General features: G+C 37.3%; 1 protein-coding gene across 1 annotated transcript in view; it reads right to left on the bottom strand.

The window, feature by feature from the left end:
- The window catches only part of LOC150084175 (guanine nucleotide exchange factor DBS-like), a 619625-nt gene that overhangs the window by 94494 nt on the left and 505775 nt on the right, over positions 1 to 19356 (bottom strand). Inside the window, exons 17-18 of the mRNA XM_090376145.1 lie at positions 10396 to 10465; positions 5762 to 5860 (exon numbers count right to left, since the gene is read on the bottom strand). Of these exons, the coding sequence (XP_090232271.1) occupies positions 5762 to 5860; positions 10396 to 10465 (169 nt within the window). The remainder of the gene's footprint in view (positions 1 to 5761; positions 5861 to 10395; positions 10466 to 19356) is intronic.

Below are 19356 nucleotides of genomic sequence, written 5' to 3' on the forward strand. Positions count from 1 at the left end.
AAGCCATGAATTAGGGTTGAATCTGAAAGTGTCTGCAATTCTGCCCAGACACGATAGGATGCAGTATATGATGACAGCCCTGTCGATCAATTCGGCCCTGGAAAGATTGTGCAAGGCTGAAGGGGTAGAATTATTTTCAGCCTGGTCTGTACGTGTTAACAGGAGAGACTGCTTATACAGGGATGGGATACACTTAAATAGAAAGGGTGCAAGAATGTTTGCTGATGCTATCGAGGCAGTGTTAGGTGGGTCGGAAAACTGCTAGATTGGAGGGATACAAGGACTAATAGATTAACAGTAGCCACTGGCAGAGGTGAAAGTGATTCTTGCACTGCTTCTATTGGAATGAGCAGCAGCTTAGAAAATAAGATGCAGGCTATTTCAGAGACTGCTGGGAGCCATTGGGGTACAAGTAAACACATAGGTTGTGTTAGGGTAGCTAAGAAAAAGAACAGGTGCATGTATACTTGCGTGTACACCAATGCTAGGAGTTTGGTAAATAAATTTGATGAATTTGAGGTATTGCTCAAAGCATCAAAGGCGGATATTGTTCGGATATCAGAGACGTGGTGTCACACAGATAAGGAATGCAGAACTGGAATTTGGGGAGTACAACGTCTACAGAAAGGATAGACAGGATAGGAAGGGCGGAGGGGTTATGCTATTAGTTAAGAAACACATAAAATCCAAGGAAGTGAAGCCAGTCGACATCGCTGGACAGTGCAGTGTCGAGTCAGTTTGGTGTGACATAAGCATTGGGAAATCAAAATTGAGAGTAGGAGTGTGCTATAGGCCTAATGACTCTGATGAGTATAATAAGAAACTGTACAGGGAAATAGAGTGGGCCAGTAAATCAGAGAGTCTTATAATGGGGGATTTTAATTTCCCAGATATTGACTGGAATTTGGGGGCTGGTCACTCACACGCTAGCGGGGCTTTTGTGGATTTATTGGATGATTGTTTTCTAAATCAGCATGTTCGGTAGCAACTAGAGGGAGCAATACTCTTGATTTGATTATCAGTAGTGATTCTTCATGCATTAAGAATCTGCAGATACAGCAACCACTAGGTGGCAGTGATCACAGTCTGCTGAAGTGGGATTTACTTAAGGAGGTAACTACCATCAGGGGTAAAGGGAAGGGTTATTGCTTTCGTAAAGGCGACTACGATGGTCTGAGACAGTATTTAAATTCTATACAGTGGTACCGACTGATGATGTTACCAACAGCAAACTCAAAATGGGAAGCATTCAAAGAACTTATCTTGGAAGCTACTAGGCTTTACATACCAACTAAGAAATATTGTTCAAGGTTCAGGCCTAAATGGATGTCAGATGAACTAATGAGACATATGGCAGAGAATAAAAATGCTTGGGATACAAATAAATTAACATGTAACACAGAAGCCTGTGATAGATATAAGTTGATCTGTAACCAAGTTACAAAGGAGGTTAGGCAGGCGAAGGCAGATCACGAGAAATCTTTGGCAAGGGATGCAAAGAAAAACAGCAAGGAGTTCTTTACTTATGTAAACTCTAGAAGGAAGGGGATGAATCAGATTGGTCCACTTGATATTGATGGTTCAACTGTTCATGATCCTGCTCAGGTAGCTAACAAACTAAATCAATATTTTGCATCTACATTCACACATGAGGAGTTATTCAGGAAGGGGAATGCCATAGATGAAGTAAACATTGGCAGTAAGCTAGATGATCTTGTAATAATTGAGAGTAAAGTCAAGGAGAAATTGTTGAAGATAAATACAAGAAAGGCACCTGGGGTGGATGGGATCTATCCAGTTATATTAAAGGAGGCAGCAAAGGAAGTAAGCAATACATTAGCCATAATTATGAGAGCTTCCTTGGACTCAGGGGAGGTACCCACAGACTGGAGATGTGCAAAAAAAAAAAAAAAAAGTAAAGTGCAGCCATTATCAACCCACTGCAGGATGGAAGCCTCCTCAACAATTTATTGCTGAGGGAAATGGACCATAATCTGCCATGCTGGTCCAGTGCGGGTTGGCAGATCGACCATATTTAGCAGTCAGGGGCTTGAACCCCGGTCTACTCAAAGAGCGTGTGCTACTGCACTCCCGCTCTTAACCACTCGGCTATGGAGGCCGTTAATGTAACCCCAATTCACAAAGGAGGATCAAAGGCTGACACAAGTAATTATAGACCTGTGAGTTTAACTTCCGTTCCAGGAAAATTAATGGAAACACTGCAGGATCATCTTGACAAGAATTCAGTTATAGCTCAGACACAGCATGGTTTTGTTAAGGGAAGGTCTTGCCTGACCAATTTGATTGGATACTATGATGTAGTCACAAAAGAATTGGATGCAGGGAATAACTTTGATATTATATATTTGGATCTTGGAAAGGCCTTTGATACTGTTGCACATGGAAGACTGCTGCACAAATTGGAGTAGTGTGGCATTTGTGGCAAATTGTTGCTATGGATAAAGGGATGGTTGAGTGCAGAAGACAGAGAGTGGTAATTAATGGACACTGCTCATCGTGGACTAATGTTATCAATGGAGTCCCTCAGGGTTCAGTGTTGGGTCCATTGTTGTTTTCTGTATTTATAAATAATATTGATGATGGTATATCAAGCTTAATGTCCAAGTTTGCAGACGAAACAAAGGTTGGCAGGGTTGTTAAGGATGCTACTGACACTATGCTGCTGCAACAGGATCCGGAAAGGTTGAGCAGATGGGCTGAGAGGTGACAAATGTAAAGTACTACATATGGGAAACAGCAACCCCAGAGCAACTTATCAACTCTGTGGTACTACACTAACAGTGGTAGAGAATGAAAAGGACCTGGGGGTATTTGTGCAGGCAGATGTGAAGTTCTCTGAGCTGTGCAGATGGGCTGCAAGAGTGGCTCTTGGTGTCTTATCAATGATATACAGGAATTTTTCTAGCAGGGATAGGGAGGTGATTATTTCCTTGTATAAGGCAATGGTCAGGCCGCACCTTGAGTACTGTATACAGTTCTGGAGGCCTCATTTCAAGAAGGATGTAGAGCTGCTGGAATGAGTACAGAGGAGGGCAACAAGGTTAGTGAAGGAACAAAGGGTTGCTCTTCCTAAGAAAGGCTTAAATTTTGCAAATTACAGTGTCTGGAGACTAGGCACCAGCGTGGTGATCTGATAGAGGTGTACAAAGCCTTGAATGGTTTGAGCATGCTCAATGCTGATGGGATACTGCCTCTTGCTCAGAATAATCACCTGAGAGGGCCTAAATTCAAATTGAGGAAAGACAGATGTAGGATAGATGTGCGGAAATTTGCCTTTAGCCAGTGGGTAGTTGGTTGGTGGAACATATTTCCATCCCTTGTTGTGGAAGTTGATAGCCTAAATAAATTTAAGGCTCAGCTGGACAGGTATTTCGAACGAACGGAGGGGTGAAGTGGAAGGGTTTTTTTTTTTGGCTGATGTTGCATAAGCTTGCTTTCTTGCATCATATGCCTCTACTAATGCTAGTGAAAGTGCTGTGACTTGGGGGAGAAACGAAGGGGTGATTCTCCAATGCATCACAGTCTCAAAAAATGTGCGAAGTGTTTGCTGAACTTTCTAAAACAGGACATGATCTAGCCAAGGAGGATGTCTTTGTGTGTGCTAGATGCCTAGAGTGGCAAGAAAGTAGACACCAACTCAGTGTTCTGATGAGCATCTATGAGAGCTTGAGGTGTAAGGTAAATGCTCTAAAAGAAATTAATGAGGGGCCCATCAAGCTCTCTAGAACAAGTACAAGAAGGGCAACAAGATTGGTGAGAGGAACAAAGAGATGCTCTTACCAAGAGAGGCATAAATTCTGCAAGATGGAGCATCTGGAGATTAGGCACCTGCAAGGAGATCTGATTGAGGGGTATATAAGGCCTTGAATGGTTTGAGCAGACTCAATGCTGATGGGAATCTTCCACTTGCTCAGATTACAAACTTGAGGGGGCATAGATTCAAATTGAGGAAAGGCAGTTGTAGAATAGATGTGCGGAAGTTCACCTTTAGCCAGCGGGTAGTTGATTGCTGGAACAGACTTCCATCTTGTTGTGGAGGTTGATAGCGTGATTGAGTTTAAGGCTGAACCGGACAAACATTTGAAGTAACTGGATGGATGAAATGGGAAGGGTTTTTTTTTTTTTTTTTTTTTTGGCTGATGCTGTATAAGCCTGCTTTCTTGCATCATATGCCTCAGCTAATGCTAATATGTCTTGATTTTCTCTTTGCTTTTCCAAAGAGCTCACAATATTTCGAACAAGCTGGATGATTTCCTTTACAATTTGGACAGAATGAAGTTTGTACAGTAGAGTTTGTTTGTATACTCTTTAGGTCCATCATTGGGACACACTGAGTCTCATCTGATACTATTTGAGCATGGCCAAAATGAACCTGAAGCATCTGATAGGGTTTGGAATGTATGGTTGTATACAACAGTTGAGGTATCTAGCTTTAACTGGTGATAGCAGGATTGAAGTAGAAAATGTGAAAATTACATTGCATCTGGATAAGAATTCTGTTCTTGTAGTTCCCGAAGTAGTTCTTCTTCAGACATATTTAGCAAGTCCCATTCAGACAGGACACCTTTTGGAGTATTTAGAGTGACATGAGGTGTAACGTTTGCAGGAATACCTGTGAAGTTTAAAATTCAGAATCTCTACATGTTTTGGTTTCTACAAGATCTCCAGAACAAATTATTTTTACCATTTTAGGTGATCCTGCAACATTTTTAAGATATTTCTGTATAACAAATAAAGAAAGGGAGTTCATGTACTAACTAGTTCATGAGTAGAGAATGAGAAGAGGTGGCAATTCCTTTTAGACTATTTTAGTTTTTTTTTCTTTTTGCACGTTATTTGTCACAGTTCCATTCTGAGATAGAGGCTCGAGCAATAGACAACTTTCACGATCCATTTTGGGTCCTCTTAGGCTTTGGACTGACTTTTCACCCAAGTTTTCAGTCCTGCTACTTGGAAGCAGAAGTGGTACCACAAGTAACAAAGCAGTTGTTAGTAAAGTTAATAAATATACTAAGAAAAGAAAGGTTGATTTCCTTCCTGGACTCTTACTTTAAAAACCCTTTTGGATACAGAACTACTCGAAATGAACTAAAGAGAAATAGGCAATTTAAGTGAAATATAACAATATAATTAACAAGAAATGAAATTAATCATGATTAATTTAATAACAAAATTAAATAATGAAATATAACTTAGTCACTTTGAAAGAACTATCTAAATCACACAGGAAAATCATTTTGAACCCTATCACTTGGCACTCAGGTTGCAGTTATTGTGAATCTTTTCTTTAACATTGTATGGCAAATGTGTTGAAGGCCACATTTTCCATACCTTACTTATCCAATCGTGTTCATATGAATGCAGTCCTAGTATAATGGTAAGTGAAAGATTATCTCAGCATTGACCATTTCAAGAGAGTTCATTGTGTAATGTGAAGAATATTGACCTGGAAAGAGAGTAGTCCTTAAGTATATAATGATTTGCGAGTCAACTTTCAAGGAACATATTCTGAAAACTGAGGACAGTCCAAGAACAAATAATTTCCAGCCAGTAAGTCAATTTTGTGGACTGACCCCAGAAACCAGTAATATCCAGTAACTCTATTTTAGTCTAAATGCAATTTCTGCAAGTTTAGATGTATACAAACAAAAAAAAATTTTTTTTAGTTAAGAAATATGATATAGAGAACAATACAAAATTCTATATTTTCTTTAAATGTAGAAAAAATATTAATACTAACTTTAAAAAATGGGTTGTTATCCCCACACTGTCTACGTAAGGCCTCAGATTTGGGCTTGTTCAGACAGTAAGTAGTGTATAACTTGTGGAAGGCTTCTCTCTGTAATAAAAAAAAAATTGTAATCCATGCTCATCTCTATCAAAAATTTTAAAGTTAGCTTAAAACTCCATTTGCAAAGATATAAGCATAAGAATAATGTGCAGTAAATAGAAAGAAATGTGAAGATAGCTGTAGCATTTCAAAGTATGGCAATAATGTAATACGTGCTGACTGCTTATTCACAGTGTTTGTCATAGAATATAATCTTCCTCTGAACTGTGCTGATCACGCATGCATATTACAGTAAATGCTTGCTTTTACAGACTAATATGGGCAAGGGGGTCCATTATTTCTGAATCTCTGTTAAATTGAAAATTTAAATCATTATACATGTAATAGTTTAAATTTTCTGATGTCTTCTATATATTTATATATCAGAAACACTGAAATGAAGTTAAACAATAAAATAAAACAAGCTTTTATTTACCTTGGCTTTACTGGTTGATACATAGTTGGTAGAAGATAATTTATTGTGACCATATACTGGTGTCTGGAAAAACTTTATTCAGTCAGAGCTAAGAAGCTGAAGTTGAGAGACTCGTGAATCTTCTGTCCCTTCAAAAACTCCTTAATCTTAGTCTTGCTTTATACAATATCTGACACAGTTATATTTTTTTGGGCCATGTTCCTCACAGACAGGTTTTTCAAGAAATATATTGCAGAAATTAAAGCTCTTAAGTTCTCCTAACAGCTTTCATTTCTTTGCAACACCAGATGCACAAGCTTTCCCTTTTCACAAATTTTCTTAGGGACTATAATACATTATAAATGAGGTTATAATAAAGAAATGGGATGCAGGCAAGCACTTAACAATATGATAGGGAATGCAGTCATAAATAGACTGGGACACTTACTATTAGCTGCTGAGCTTTCCTCTCTCATGAGCATCCCTCAAAATAACTCTGTTGTCAAGTTTTTTTTCATTCATTTAATTTATTATGTTAAGTCCATAAAATTAAGCGTTTATTTTATGCAGAAATATACTTCCCTATAGTCAAATAAGCAAAAAAAATAAAAAATAAAAAATAAATATGGAGGCGCTGTTAGGTGAAATTACAAAGAGAGAGAGAGAGAGAGGGAAGAAGAGATAGTGATTGCTTGAAAAATCTGCCATTTTTGATTACTACAGATACCAGTAATCAAAGTAATTCCAAACTATATCATACTGTGATGACCTTTCCTATGAAAAAAACTAATAATAATCACCAAACTAAAGCAGCTTGTTTGTTTGGTTTTTTTTTTTTTTTTTTTTTAGGAGCATTAGCAACTAAGGCCATATTGCTCCGGGATATGTGGTGGTCATTCCCTGACCTTTCCGCATCCTCCGTATTTGGTGGTGACGAGCTCGAACCCCGGTCTAATCAAGAAGCGTGTGCTACGCACTGCTGCTCCTTCCCACCTGGCTACGGAGGCGCCCAAGCAGCTTGTGCTTAATACTAGTGTAGAGGGTGACTCATTGGGGTTTGATAATAAACAATTTCTTCTAAACAACCTGAAAGCATGTGGAATTCCTTCATCAAACTATCTGGAATAATGTTCATAATGTTCTTGTTATGGTAAGCCTAAAAACTGTAGAGCTGCTGGAACGAGTACAGAGAAGGGCAACAAGATTAGTGAATGGAACAAAGGCGTGCTCTTATGAAGAAAGGCTTAAGTTTTGCAAATTACAGTGTCTGGAGACTAGGCACCGGCGAGGTGATCTGATAGAGGTGTATAAAGCCTTGAATGGTTTGAGCATGCTCAATGCTGATGGGATTCTTCCTCTTGCTCAGAATAATCACCTGAGAGGGCATAAATTCAAATTGAGGAAAGACAGATGTAGGATAGATGTGCGGAAATTTTCCTTTAGCCAGCGGGTAGTTGGATGGTGGAACAGACTTCCATCCCTTGTTGTGGAAGTTGATAGCCTAAATAAATTTAAGGCTCAGCTGGACAGGTATTTCGAACAAACGGAGGGGTGAAGTGGAAGGGTTTTTTTTTTTTTTTTTTTTTTGGCTGATGCTGCATAAGCTTGCTTTCTTGCATCATATGCCTCTACTAATTATCTACTAATGCTAATGCTATTGTTACAAACAAAACTTTGGTTCAATATTTCTGAATAGGGCAAAGTCTACAAAAGTACTCTCCACAAATCAATGGTAAGTAGTAATAATTAGAAGCATCTAATAGATATTCCAATACAGAACTTTACAGGGAAACCTTGGGTGTGCTTATGTTTGAAGGCATACTGTACTGGTAAATAATTCTGCAGCTTTATCTTAAAATATGTACACTGTCAGCAAAGTTTAATATCAAGGCCAAAGTTTGAAATTTAAACTCCTACTCTTTTCTGTTAACAGTTATGAAATTTCTTGCTCTCTGAAAGGCAAAAGCTGGCAGCTATTCAATCAAAATTGCACCTCTGCATCTATGAAATGAGAAAAAAGTTTGAGGATTGAACTAATAGTTGGGAAGTTACTAGCTATTCAGATGGATCTTCTTTGAAGTAATCTCCTTGGCACTGTATACACTGATTCTAACAATTCTTCAATTTTTGGGTGCATCACCAATAGCCTCCTTTTGGAATTGCTAATAGTTCTTCCTGTGTTGGGTTTCTGAATAATTTTCTCAGTTGTTGAAAATCAGTGACCTTTCAAAGTAATTTTAACCCTGTATCTGAGACACCAACAAAATAATAACTCCAAATTAATGGTTATAAAAAAAATAATAAATAAATAACAACACAGGGAGCTAAATCCAGTGGGTATGGAAGATGGAATATCACAGTAATGGAGTATTCTGTATGAAATTCTTTAAAAGAAAGCACTGAATGTGCAGGGGTGCTGCAATGATGCAAGTCAACTTTCAGAGGCCTACTTTTCTAGCCATTTCCTCAGAACATCACCGTGCAATCACTATAGTACTGTTTTGTGGTTCACTTGGTTCACTGTTTCACCATTTGGGATATATTCACAATGCTCACTGAGTCAAAAAATACAAGCTTGAGGTTTACATTTGAACAAGATTGTTTCATTTATTTTTTGGGCCTTGAAGAAGACAGAGTCTTCCATAAGAGAACTGGGCCTTCATTTCTGGATCATAGCCATACACTCACAATTTGCCACCAGTAATGATGGAAGAAACAGTGCAGTATTTTAACAAAGATTCTGACATACGAATTCTCCATTCTCATTCTCCCTGAGATCATTAGTGAGGCAAAGCACAAACTTGCCTGAAACACATTCCCAAATTTTACGTTAAAATTGATTGATACGTCCCATAAGAAATACCAACCTCTTATGGACCATATTAAATTTACTGCTCAGTAAAATCATTCATTTTAAAATGCAGCAAAACACCTATACAACCCATGCTAATTCAAACTTTGCTGCTTTCTGAGTGATTAATGCATTACTATGTCTAGATCAGTCACTGAACATGTTGCAGCTTGGTATGATGACACAGTTTCAAGATAAAAAATTCACTCCTTAAACATTTTGATCACAATCTCGTATGCCCTCACATAATGTAATTTGTTTCCCCCTCTTTTTCAAAATAAAAACACAACTATATTGAATCAAGTTTTAATAAAGTACAGGGTAATTTTGTATTCTTCATACTATTTCTTTTCTATGCAATTTTGTAAACTTTAGTTTTTTCTTAATAATGACATCTCTGTAGAGAAAGATTTGGTTGGGAACTTTGAATACTCTCCACTGATGTGAACAAAATGGTAGCATATGGTAGTGAGAAAAAAGTGTTGTTAAGGAATACTATAGAAATGGGAATTCAATTGTTTCTGCTCAAAGCAGATATCGATAACACTTTAGTGTGCGTGGATTAACAAACCAGTGTTGAGGTTAGTGGATCAATCTGATGGAATTTTATCAATTTGATAAAGTTTTCCTGGATGAAATTTTTGACAACAGGGTGATTTCTAACTACTACCCTGAGGTGTATGGCAAATGACTGGTGTGGCTTCTAATGCCACCTGATTTAAACCCATATGACTTATATTTCTATGGTTATTTCCAAGACAGTATTTCAGAAGAAATTACAAACAATTCCTGGATTCAAGAAAGAAATTGAAGAAATTTTTTTCTGTGTTGAAGAAAATGTTAGAGTATATTCTTTACAACTTCATTATTCTAACTACAACAAAATACTAATAAATGTGGAGAGCACACTGAACGCATGGCATAAATTTCCCAACATTGCTAAATATAGTTTGTGTCAATTTCTGTTTCTGAACAATATTTTATGCTCTTCAGATGAATAAAATGGTATGATGAATAAACAGTCATCCTGTACAGATTTTTTTTTATTCTCTATAATTTTCTGGTGCCTTCCTACAAGCATTTCAGTAACAAATTCATAGAATTCCTCTGAATTTGTAAATTTTTACTTAAAAAAAGCAGTTATTACATTCAGTTTTTAGTTCTTACTGGAAATTATTCTTCAGAGAGGAAGAATAATATAAAATGTTCATGGAATTGAAAAATTCTAGCTACATACTTCATTTTTTTTTTTTTTTTACAAGAATATTAATACCTTACCCTGTTTACAAAGCAGAGTCCTACTTGTTCAGGTGTGCTGCTGTAGGCTTGGAGGTCTCTAAGGAAGACACTAAGGAAAGAAGCACCCTTTATTATTAAATAAAACTGGTTATAATTCAGAAATGTAGAATATATATGAAGGTGGTTCCAGAAGTAATGCATACTCTGTCACAATTAATACAATAAATTTTTTATTAAAAAAAAGTAGTTATTACTCTACTTCAGTATAATTCCCCCTGGTTATCATTTACTACTTTAGCTTTTGAATACCATCTAGCAGGCCATTTTTGTTGAGTTATTGATCCTTCAGTAACCCAAAGGATCTAGCTCAACTTAGCCAACAAAATTCATTAAACTTTGGAAAAAGATTCAAGTCCAGGAAACTTCTGATTTTTTTGTTACTGGTTTTCCACAGAAGTTCTTCTATTCCTACACATAAATATGCAGGGCACGGGAAAACTTCTATTGCAGAAATATTTAACTTCAACAGCACTTCTGTTTGGTATTTAAAAAAAAATACTAATTTTGGACATATTAAATTCAACAGCAAGTTCTATTGTCATGCATTTGTTCTTTTCCAAAATTCTGGCAACAACGGTGGTTAGTGTCATCAATTTCAGTTATTGTTCTTCTCAATTTTGAGTCATCCAAAATGCTTCTACATAGCTTCAACTCTACGGATTTATGACAGAAAATCTATCTTATTTACTTGATTTGGCCCCTTCTTCATCTACATAATATAGTGAGTGATAAAGAGTTCCTGTCTTTTTGCAAAAATCAATTTTTCTCTGTCTTTTCTTTTTTGCAAAAAAAAAAAAAAAAAAAAAAAAAAAAGAGGAAACTATGTTAAAATTACAATATTTTTTAAAAAAAATTGAGAATTCTGCTTATTTTCATTAATGAATTGGCTATGTGATATCTACACTGCAAAACAGAAACATGGGATAATAGTTGTTCTCTGTAATGTGCCATCACTTCATTATACTTGTGTAGTGCAAAGCTAATTAACTATATCTTTCAGTAAGATGTCAAAGAAATATGACATACAATTTCAAAAGATGTAAATGCAAGATTTCCCAAGTGTTGTAAAAAATCTGAAAAAGGTAACATTTTCTTTGTGTGCTGTATGTAGATGTGTTTTTCAATTTCAACCAATGGGAAATGTAATGTACTCATACATTTGCAAACAAATAAGCATAAGGATAGTGTGTAATGCATAGAAAGAAATTAACATTTCTTAGTGATGATGATGCCATACATGTCGAATGTTTATTTGCATTTTTTGTCATAGAGCATAATCTTCCTCTGAACTGTGGTAATCATGTAGACAGATTTTTCAGAAATATGTTTAACAATAGTGAAATGGCAAAAAATATGGTTGTGGAAGAACAAAAACAAAAGGCATTGTTTATGAGATTGCACAGACAGGAAAAGAAGAGGTAGTGATGGCTCAGAAAAAATGGGCCATTTTTGATTGCTACAGATAACAGTAATAAAGGGATTCCAAGCTATAGCTAATTCCCATTGTGAGGCCCTTTGTAATAAAAAAAATAGTCAAATTGAAAGTAGCTTGTTCTAAATATCGAATGCAAATAAACATTCAACATGTAAGTACTGGTAGAACAGTGGCGACCTCTGACAGTTCTGTTTAAAAGCCTATGACCAGTTTTCAAAATTACCAAATTCAAAAAGTACAACAAGCAATCACTAGTAAGTGGCACACTCTCCTGTCCAAATGCAGTTCATTATTCAAAAGAAGTGCTGAAAGAATAGGAGAATAGTAAATACATCTGATGAATCTGAAATACTGGTTAAGTTGTCAAATTCAGACATTGTAGGGATATCAGAGACGTGGTGTAACAGGCAGACATAAGGGATGGAGAATTTCAGTATAAGGAGTATAATCTGCACATTTCATTTGAGTGAGCTTCCATCTCAGTTGCCACCCGGATTTTCATCCATATGCAACCAATTCTCATTTAGTATATCAGTCTCAACCTTAGTTGTAAAAACCAATATATAAAGACCAAATGGTCAACTCAAATCAAACAAACAAAATAATATTAATCGACCATTCAGCCTTGTGGTGGGGATGGGCAATCACACCTCTCACCACAAGTTACCGTCCCCACCACGAGGAGGTAGGTCACTACTACCATCCGGGCATCGCCCGGCAGCGACTATAAGCCAGCTTAGCAAATCTTAAAAAAGAACAAAAGAATTCATAATTATCAAAAATATACATCAAATTAACTTCAGTGAGAGCCAGTGTCCCAAAGTCCAACCTCGCTCTTAAATCCTCATATAGAGGACAATATAGCAAGATATGAAGGCCAGTCTCAGTCTCTCCACACTCACAGAACTCCGTAAGGGTCAACCCCAAACGAAACAGCCTTGACCTCAAGCCATGCCCCGTAACGACGGCAGCAGCTGCAAACCCAAATTGGAGCCAGGAGCGTCGCTCCCTACTCACTATATGGACCAAGGGCATAAAGGTATACAAATGACGACCTTTCTCAGAGTTTGTCCATTGGAATTGCCATATGGTACTCAACTCATCATTGATTCGCCCCCGTTCTGCTGTTATATCAGGGAAACCAGCCAACCGCCCCACCGGGCACGACCGGACGCCAAAAATCACTCTGGTAATCCCCCGCTTAAGGGCATACCGTAAAGCAAACTGTGCCACAACCAACTCCGCAGGCATCTTCCCTGCAAGGATGCACAAGGCATCTGTGGAAACAGTTCTGCAAGCCCTGGTTATACCTAAGAGAGCAAACCTCTGTGCCGAAGACCAGATTCTACGAACATGAGAATGTTCTATATACCCTCCTCAAGCCCCAGCAGCGTAAGTCAGAATCGGAATAAAGATGTTATCATAAAGTAAGTGGAGGGTACCACCCTTTATACCCCATTCAACACGCGTAACTCGCTGGAGCTTGGCATATAATCGTTTCACCTTATCTCGGACAAAGGCAGCATGAGCTACCATAGAAAGTCGCTCTCCCAGGACAACACCCAGGTACCTGGTCTTATTAACCACTCTAAGCGAGAAATCACCAGAACGACACAAAGGAGGTCGAGTTCCACTGAGGCGTCCCCTCAGAAGCACTGCTACAGATTTCTCTGCAGAGACCTCCAGCTTATGCTGAGCAGACCAATTCAACAATTGGTCTGCTCAGCTTATTATCTGCTCAGCTGTATAATCTGCACAGAAAGAATAGACAGGGGAGGAGGGATTATGCTATTAGTTAAGAAACATATAAAATGAAAAGGAGTACAGCCAGTTGATATGGGTGGCCACTGAAATGTTGAGTCAGTTTGGTGTGACGTAAGCACCGGGAAAATAAAAATGCATTAAGAATCTGCAGATAAAAGAACCACTAGGTAGCAGTGATTACAGTGTATTGATAAGAGATTTACTTAAAGATGTAACTACCAACAAGAGTAAAGGGAAGAGCTTTTGCTTTCACAAAAGTGACTACAGCAATCTCAGATAGTTTTTAAATTCTATACAGTGGGACCAATTGATAATGTTACCATCAGGAAATTCTAAATGGGAAGTATTCACAGAAATAATCATAGAAGCTACCAGAATTTTTATTCCAACTAAAAAACATTGTTCAAGGCTTAGACTTAAATGGATGTCATATAATGAGACTTGTCAGAGAGAAGAAAATGCATGGGATGCATATAAATTTATGAAGTGATACAGAAGCATACACTAGACATAAACTTGTCTGCAGTGAAGTCACAAAGAAGCTAAGGCAAATAAGAAGTCTTTGGCAAAGGATTCAAAGAAAAACAGCAAAGATTTCTTTACTTGTGTATACACTAGAAGGGAGGGGATGAATCACATTGGCCTACTTGATATCAATGGTTTAACTGTTGATGATTTTTTTTTTTTTAATGAAAACTCCAAACATGAAAGGCATTAGAACCTACAGTACTTAGTACCATGCATGAGTTGAAGGTTGCAAAGATGCAAGAAGATACTTGTTAGACTTGAATTTCTGTAGATTGTACTTTTGGAAATACATGTGAATGGAGGTTGTTCCAGAAAATGGAAGTTGAAGGAATAAATGAGGAAGAAGAAAAGTTAGTTTTGTGAGTTTTAAAGTTGGAAGTAAAAAGATGCTGACTGGCTGTGGCACATGTTTGAAGTGGTTTGAAAGAATGAGGGGGGGGGGGGGAATTATAGAAGCCAATTCAAAAGAATGGTACCTATGAAAGTATCTATAGAAAAGGCATGCAGCAGGAACAGAAAATCTATTAGACAGAGTGGAGAGATTTAATGATAAGAGATAAGTCATTAATTAACCTAACTGCCCTCTTCTGAATGGAGTTTAGAAGCCTGGGAGAGGTTATGGGGGCACCACCCTAGAGGTGGAAACAATATTCCATGATAGGGCAGATTTGAGATTTGTACAGAGTGAGTAGCTTTTAGAAGAAAAGTAATGCCAACATTTTTAGATACATAAGAAGCAATATTTATGATGTGCTTATGCCAAGAGAGATTAGAAGTCAGGGTAATCTCCAATAGAGATATATGATCTTGCCTAGAAATCAGAGTGTCATTGAAGATAAGCATAGGAGCAGAAGAATTATTTTTGCGAGATAGTTTTAGAAGGATTGAGAGATAGACCACCTGGAGGCCACCACTTAAGGAATTGTTGTTGGATATTTGAGAAGCTGAAGCTGTTTGTGTGTGATAAGGTTTCTCAAACTGGAAGGTCGAATGTAGTGTGCCATCACCAGCAAAACTATGGATAGGATTTCCAATCAGTGGAAAAAGGTCATTAATATGCAACAGAAAAAGAGTGGGAGAAAGAACTGAATCTTGGGGAACAACAGCATTAGTGGAGAAGTTAGAAGACAGAGAGCCATCTATCACCACCTGCAGTGAGCGGTCAGTGAGAAAACGAAAATTAATAACAGTTCGCAATCCATAAGATGGAAGCTTATTTTGAAGACCTTTATGCCAAACGTGATCAAAACTTTTGAAATGCCAAAAGCAACTGCTTGAGTTTCACCAAACTTTTCCATTGAATTTGTTCACAGATGGGTAACATAAGCCAGTATATCACCATTTCATTAAAAATAAATAAATAAAATAAAAATAATACACATGGTAATGGTATGTCTTGATATCCAAAAGGCATTTTACATGATAACTTGGTGTTTTGGAGTTCTTTGAGATCTACATATACTTGGCCTACAAGGAAATTTGCTACTTCTAATACAGAACTTCCTATAGACCCATACTTTTCTGTTCATTATCAAATTACCCTCTCACACTCTTTCAACCAAGAAGATGGAGTCTCACAGAGTTCTATTTTCAGTGCTACACTTTTTACCATCAGAATAAACCAAATGACAAAAGACCTTCCTGCTACTGTTGGAACATAGTTATATGCTAATGACTTTACTCTCTCATACCAGTCCCCAAAACATGAACTAAGTCGAACAACTCCAATGTGCAATCAATAAAATAGAGCACTAGATGCCACAGAATGGCTGTTGCCTTTCTGAACAGAAATCTGTTGTAGTTCATTATTGTAGAAAATGCAAGTTAAATCGTGAACCTGAACTGAAGACTCATGCATAATGCTCTCTGACAGTGTCTGTTTCTTAAGCCCCAACTCTAGACAATATGCTCAACTTTCTGAAACATGTAATGAATATCTGAACTATCTGCCAAAAAAAAAAAAAAAATGAATATCCTTAAAGTATTATCAGCTATGACATAGGGTATTGATAGGTACACCCTACTTCACGTTATACTTATTAGATATAATTAGATCTCAACTGAACTACAGTGCTCCTGTGTGTTATTCTGCTAGAAAGAGTGCCCTTGAGTGGCTTAACCCAATTGATCATTGTATCTTATGGATAGTCCTTGGATTGCTTTGGACATCTCCTTTTCAAAGCTTATACATAGAAGCAAATGAACCACTGCTTCGTTTCAGGAGATAATTACTTCTCGTAACTTATGCAGCAAATACAAATATATGGAGCCTATCAACTCATCTCATGGCCATATCTATTTTACCCACAGTTAAAAATGAACTATAGTAATAAGCCTAGAGAAATAAACCTGCTGGAACAAAGCTGCAAGAGTTAACAGAACACTGGAATCTTCAGTTACAGAATGTATTCCAAGAAACTTCTGAACCAGATCCTCCATGGGCTGTATACTCACCATCTTGTTATAATTATTTTTATAAATGGGAAAACTAATCCACAGCATATATGAATATCAAATAAGTTCATGTGGCACGTGTAACAGCAAACTCCCATTGTATACATATATATATACTGATGGATCAAAAACAGAAGTGGCTGTAGGTGTGGCAGCAGTCATTCTTACTTTCACCATATCTATGTCACTGACAGAAGAACGCAGTGTGTACCCTGCTGAACCGTACACAATCAAATTAGCCCTTGATCATATCACTGCTTCCCCTATTCTACAGGTTATAATTTATACAGACTCCCCGAGTGCAATGAATACACTACAATGCAAATCTTCACCTTCCCACCTTTTGAAAAAAATCAGATCTTGGTTGATTCAGCATGATGCAACTTGCCAATCAGTGAGATTCTGCTGAAATCTAGGGCATACTGGAATTCCTGGAAATAAAAATGCAGATGAAGCTTCTGTCCTGTATTCAGATTATAAACCTCTCATCCAGCATGCATGCCACAATCAGTGGAAGAAACTGTGGCAATCTCAAACAAACAAGCTGTTACAACTTAAACGTGAGCCATAACTGCGGAATTCCAGTTTTTGAAATATCAACATGAAGAACATGAATTGGCTATACTCGTTTAACACATCTCTTTCTGCTTGTGGGAGAAGATCGTTCATGGTGTGTACACTGCTATGCTTTGTTAACCACAAAACACATCTTTACAGATTGCCCTCATTACTATGCTGACAGGACTGCAGCCTTCGGCTAAGGTAAAGAAAGCCAACACGAGAACAACAAGAAACATCGGATAACTTACGCAGAAAGGTAGCTTCCCAACACCGGACTCTAGTGCTGCTTGTTCGGTAAGCAGACGGTAGGTGTTATTGGTTTAGAGCCAAAATCGAGAAGGATATATTGATTGACAGGGAGCCGTGGCAAACGATGAAATGATTGGTGGTGGGCGCAACAGACGACAAACTACTGTGTAGTCATTGGTTGGCATTATAATGTGTATTTATGAGTAAAGAACGGTGCATAATAGTTTTGTGATGAACAGTAAACAGGTAATAGTAGCAATGAATCTTTTAAAGATGGAAGAAATCTGTAAGGAAAATAAAACGTTGGCTGATTTTTTGATGAAAACTAAATTAATAAAAGTTTCATTCCATTCATTTTTATGTTCTTCATTATGTTTTTTTTTTTTTTTTTTTTTTCATTATTAAAAGCAGATTTTTGGAGTTCATGAGTGTTTTAACTGTATTGTTGATTTAGGTTTGGTTACGAAAAAAGGAAAAGTTTTTTTTTTTTTTTTTTTCCATTATATTTCGTAACCTGACCTTAAATGGTAGGTTAGGAAATAATAGAAAATGTTTCCTTATATTTCGTGACCTAACCTTAAATGTTAGGTTAGGAAATAATAGGAAAAGAAAGAAAGAAAGATTATATATATAGTTATTTGTTGTTGTTATTTTATTTTTAGGAGCATTAGCAACTAAGGCCATATTGCTCCAGGGATATGCGGTGGTCATTCCCTAACCTTTTCGCATCCTCCGTATTTGGTGGTCACGGGTTCGAACCCCGGTCTAATCAAGAAGCGTGTGCTACGCACTGCTGCTCGTGCCCACCTGGCTATGGAGGCGCCTTATATATAGTGAATAGCTATTGAGGTGTTGATTGACGCTATGATACATATGTATCTGCACGAGTGTCTTTAAAAATAAAAGTACAGTAATAAAAATTCCCTCCATTTTGGGAGGGATTCAAGCTCCCATGGGATTCAAGTGGAGGTAACCTGACCTTTTTGCACCATTATGGGAAGCGTTCATTAGGGCATGTGCAATTAGGGCAAGTGACCATTAGTGCTACTAAAGTGATACTAAACTGATGTTATGTTATCATGTGTTGTGTTCACGCACAAATCAGCACATCGTTTGCCACACCTACCTGTCAATCAATATATCGTTCTCAACTTCTGCTCCAGATCAATAACACCTACTGTCTATAAATAGAGCGAGCAGCACTAGAGTGCTGTATCGGGAAACTAATTTTCTGCATAAGTTATCCAATGTTTCTCGTCGTTCTCGTGTTGGCTTTCTTTACCTTCACCCAGCCTTCAAATCTTTGTCGACTTTATCTGAGCCTAACATTACACCACCTCATAGGAATCAATGTCAACTTGACAGAATTCTACAGTTACTTAAAATGAATTCACTAACATGACTGCTTTCGATTAAGCTCCCTATATCAGTTTCTAACAATAGATAATGAACAGGTCCAATATGGCCAATGCAGCCCTTGTGCCATTAAACCCTAATAACAAAACCTTTCCCTGAAGGGGAAAGGTTCTGTTATTAGGGTTCAATGGAATCAACTCCAATTCTGGAGCCCCCTCCACAATATCCAGGACTGGGGCAGCTGACCTGCCTGCCATTGCTATAACTTACTTGCCATTTTACAAGCAATCTGAATAATTTTTCTAGATCTTCAAGTAACATAACTTGGTTAGTACTGTTAACTACCCTTCTCACCTTTGCAATAAAGATTAAAGGTTATCATTAGCAGACTTCAACATTAGACTTATTAATACCTTTATTAGCGTTATTAGTACCTTTATTAATTAGTACCTTTATTAATTAATACATTTATTAGTGAATATTGAAACTATATCTTGTGTGATTACATTACACCCATGGCACTAGTCCTTGTAGATGATAGCTTTTTAATAGTTACAAGAAGACATCCTGTCTGGATTCTGTTTTACCTCACC

Source organism: Mastigoproctus giganteus, chromosome 6 (assembly GCF_048544385.1).
Source record: "Mastigoproctus giganteus isolate SK-2022 chromosome 6, ASM4854438v1, whole genome shotgun sequence".
Classification (NCBI taxonomy): domain Eukaryota; kingdom Metazoa; phylum Arthropoda; class Arachnida; order Uropygi; family Thelyphonidae; genus Mastigoproctus; species Mastigoproctus giganteus.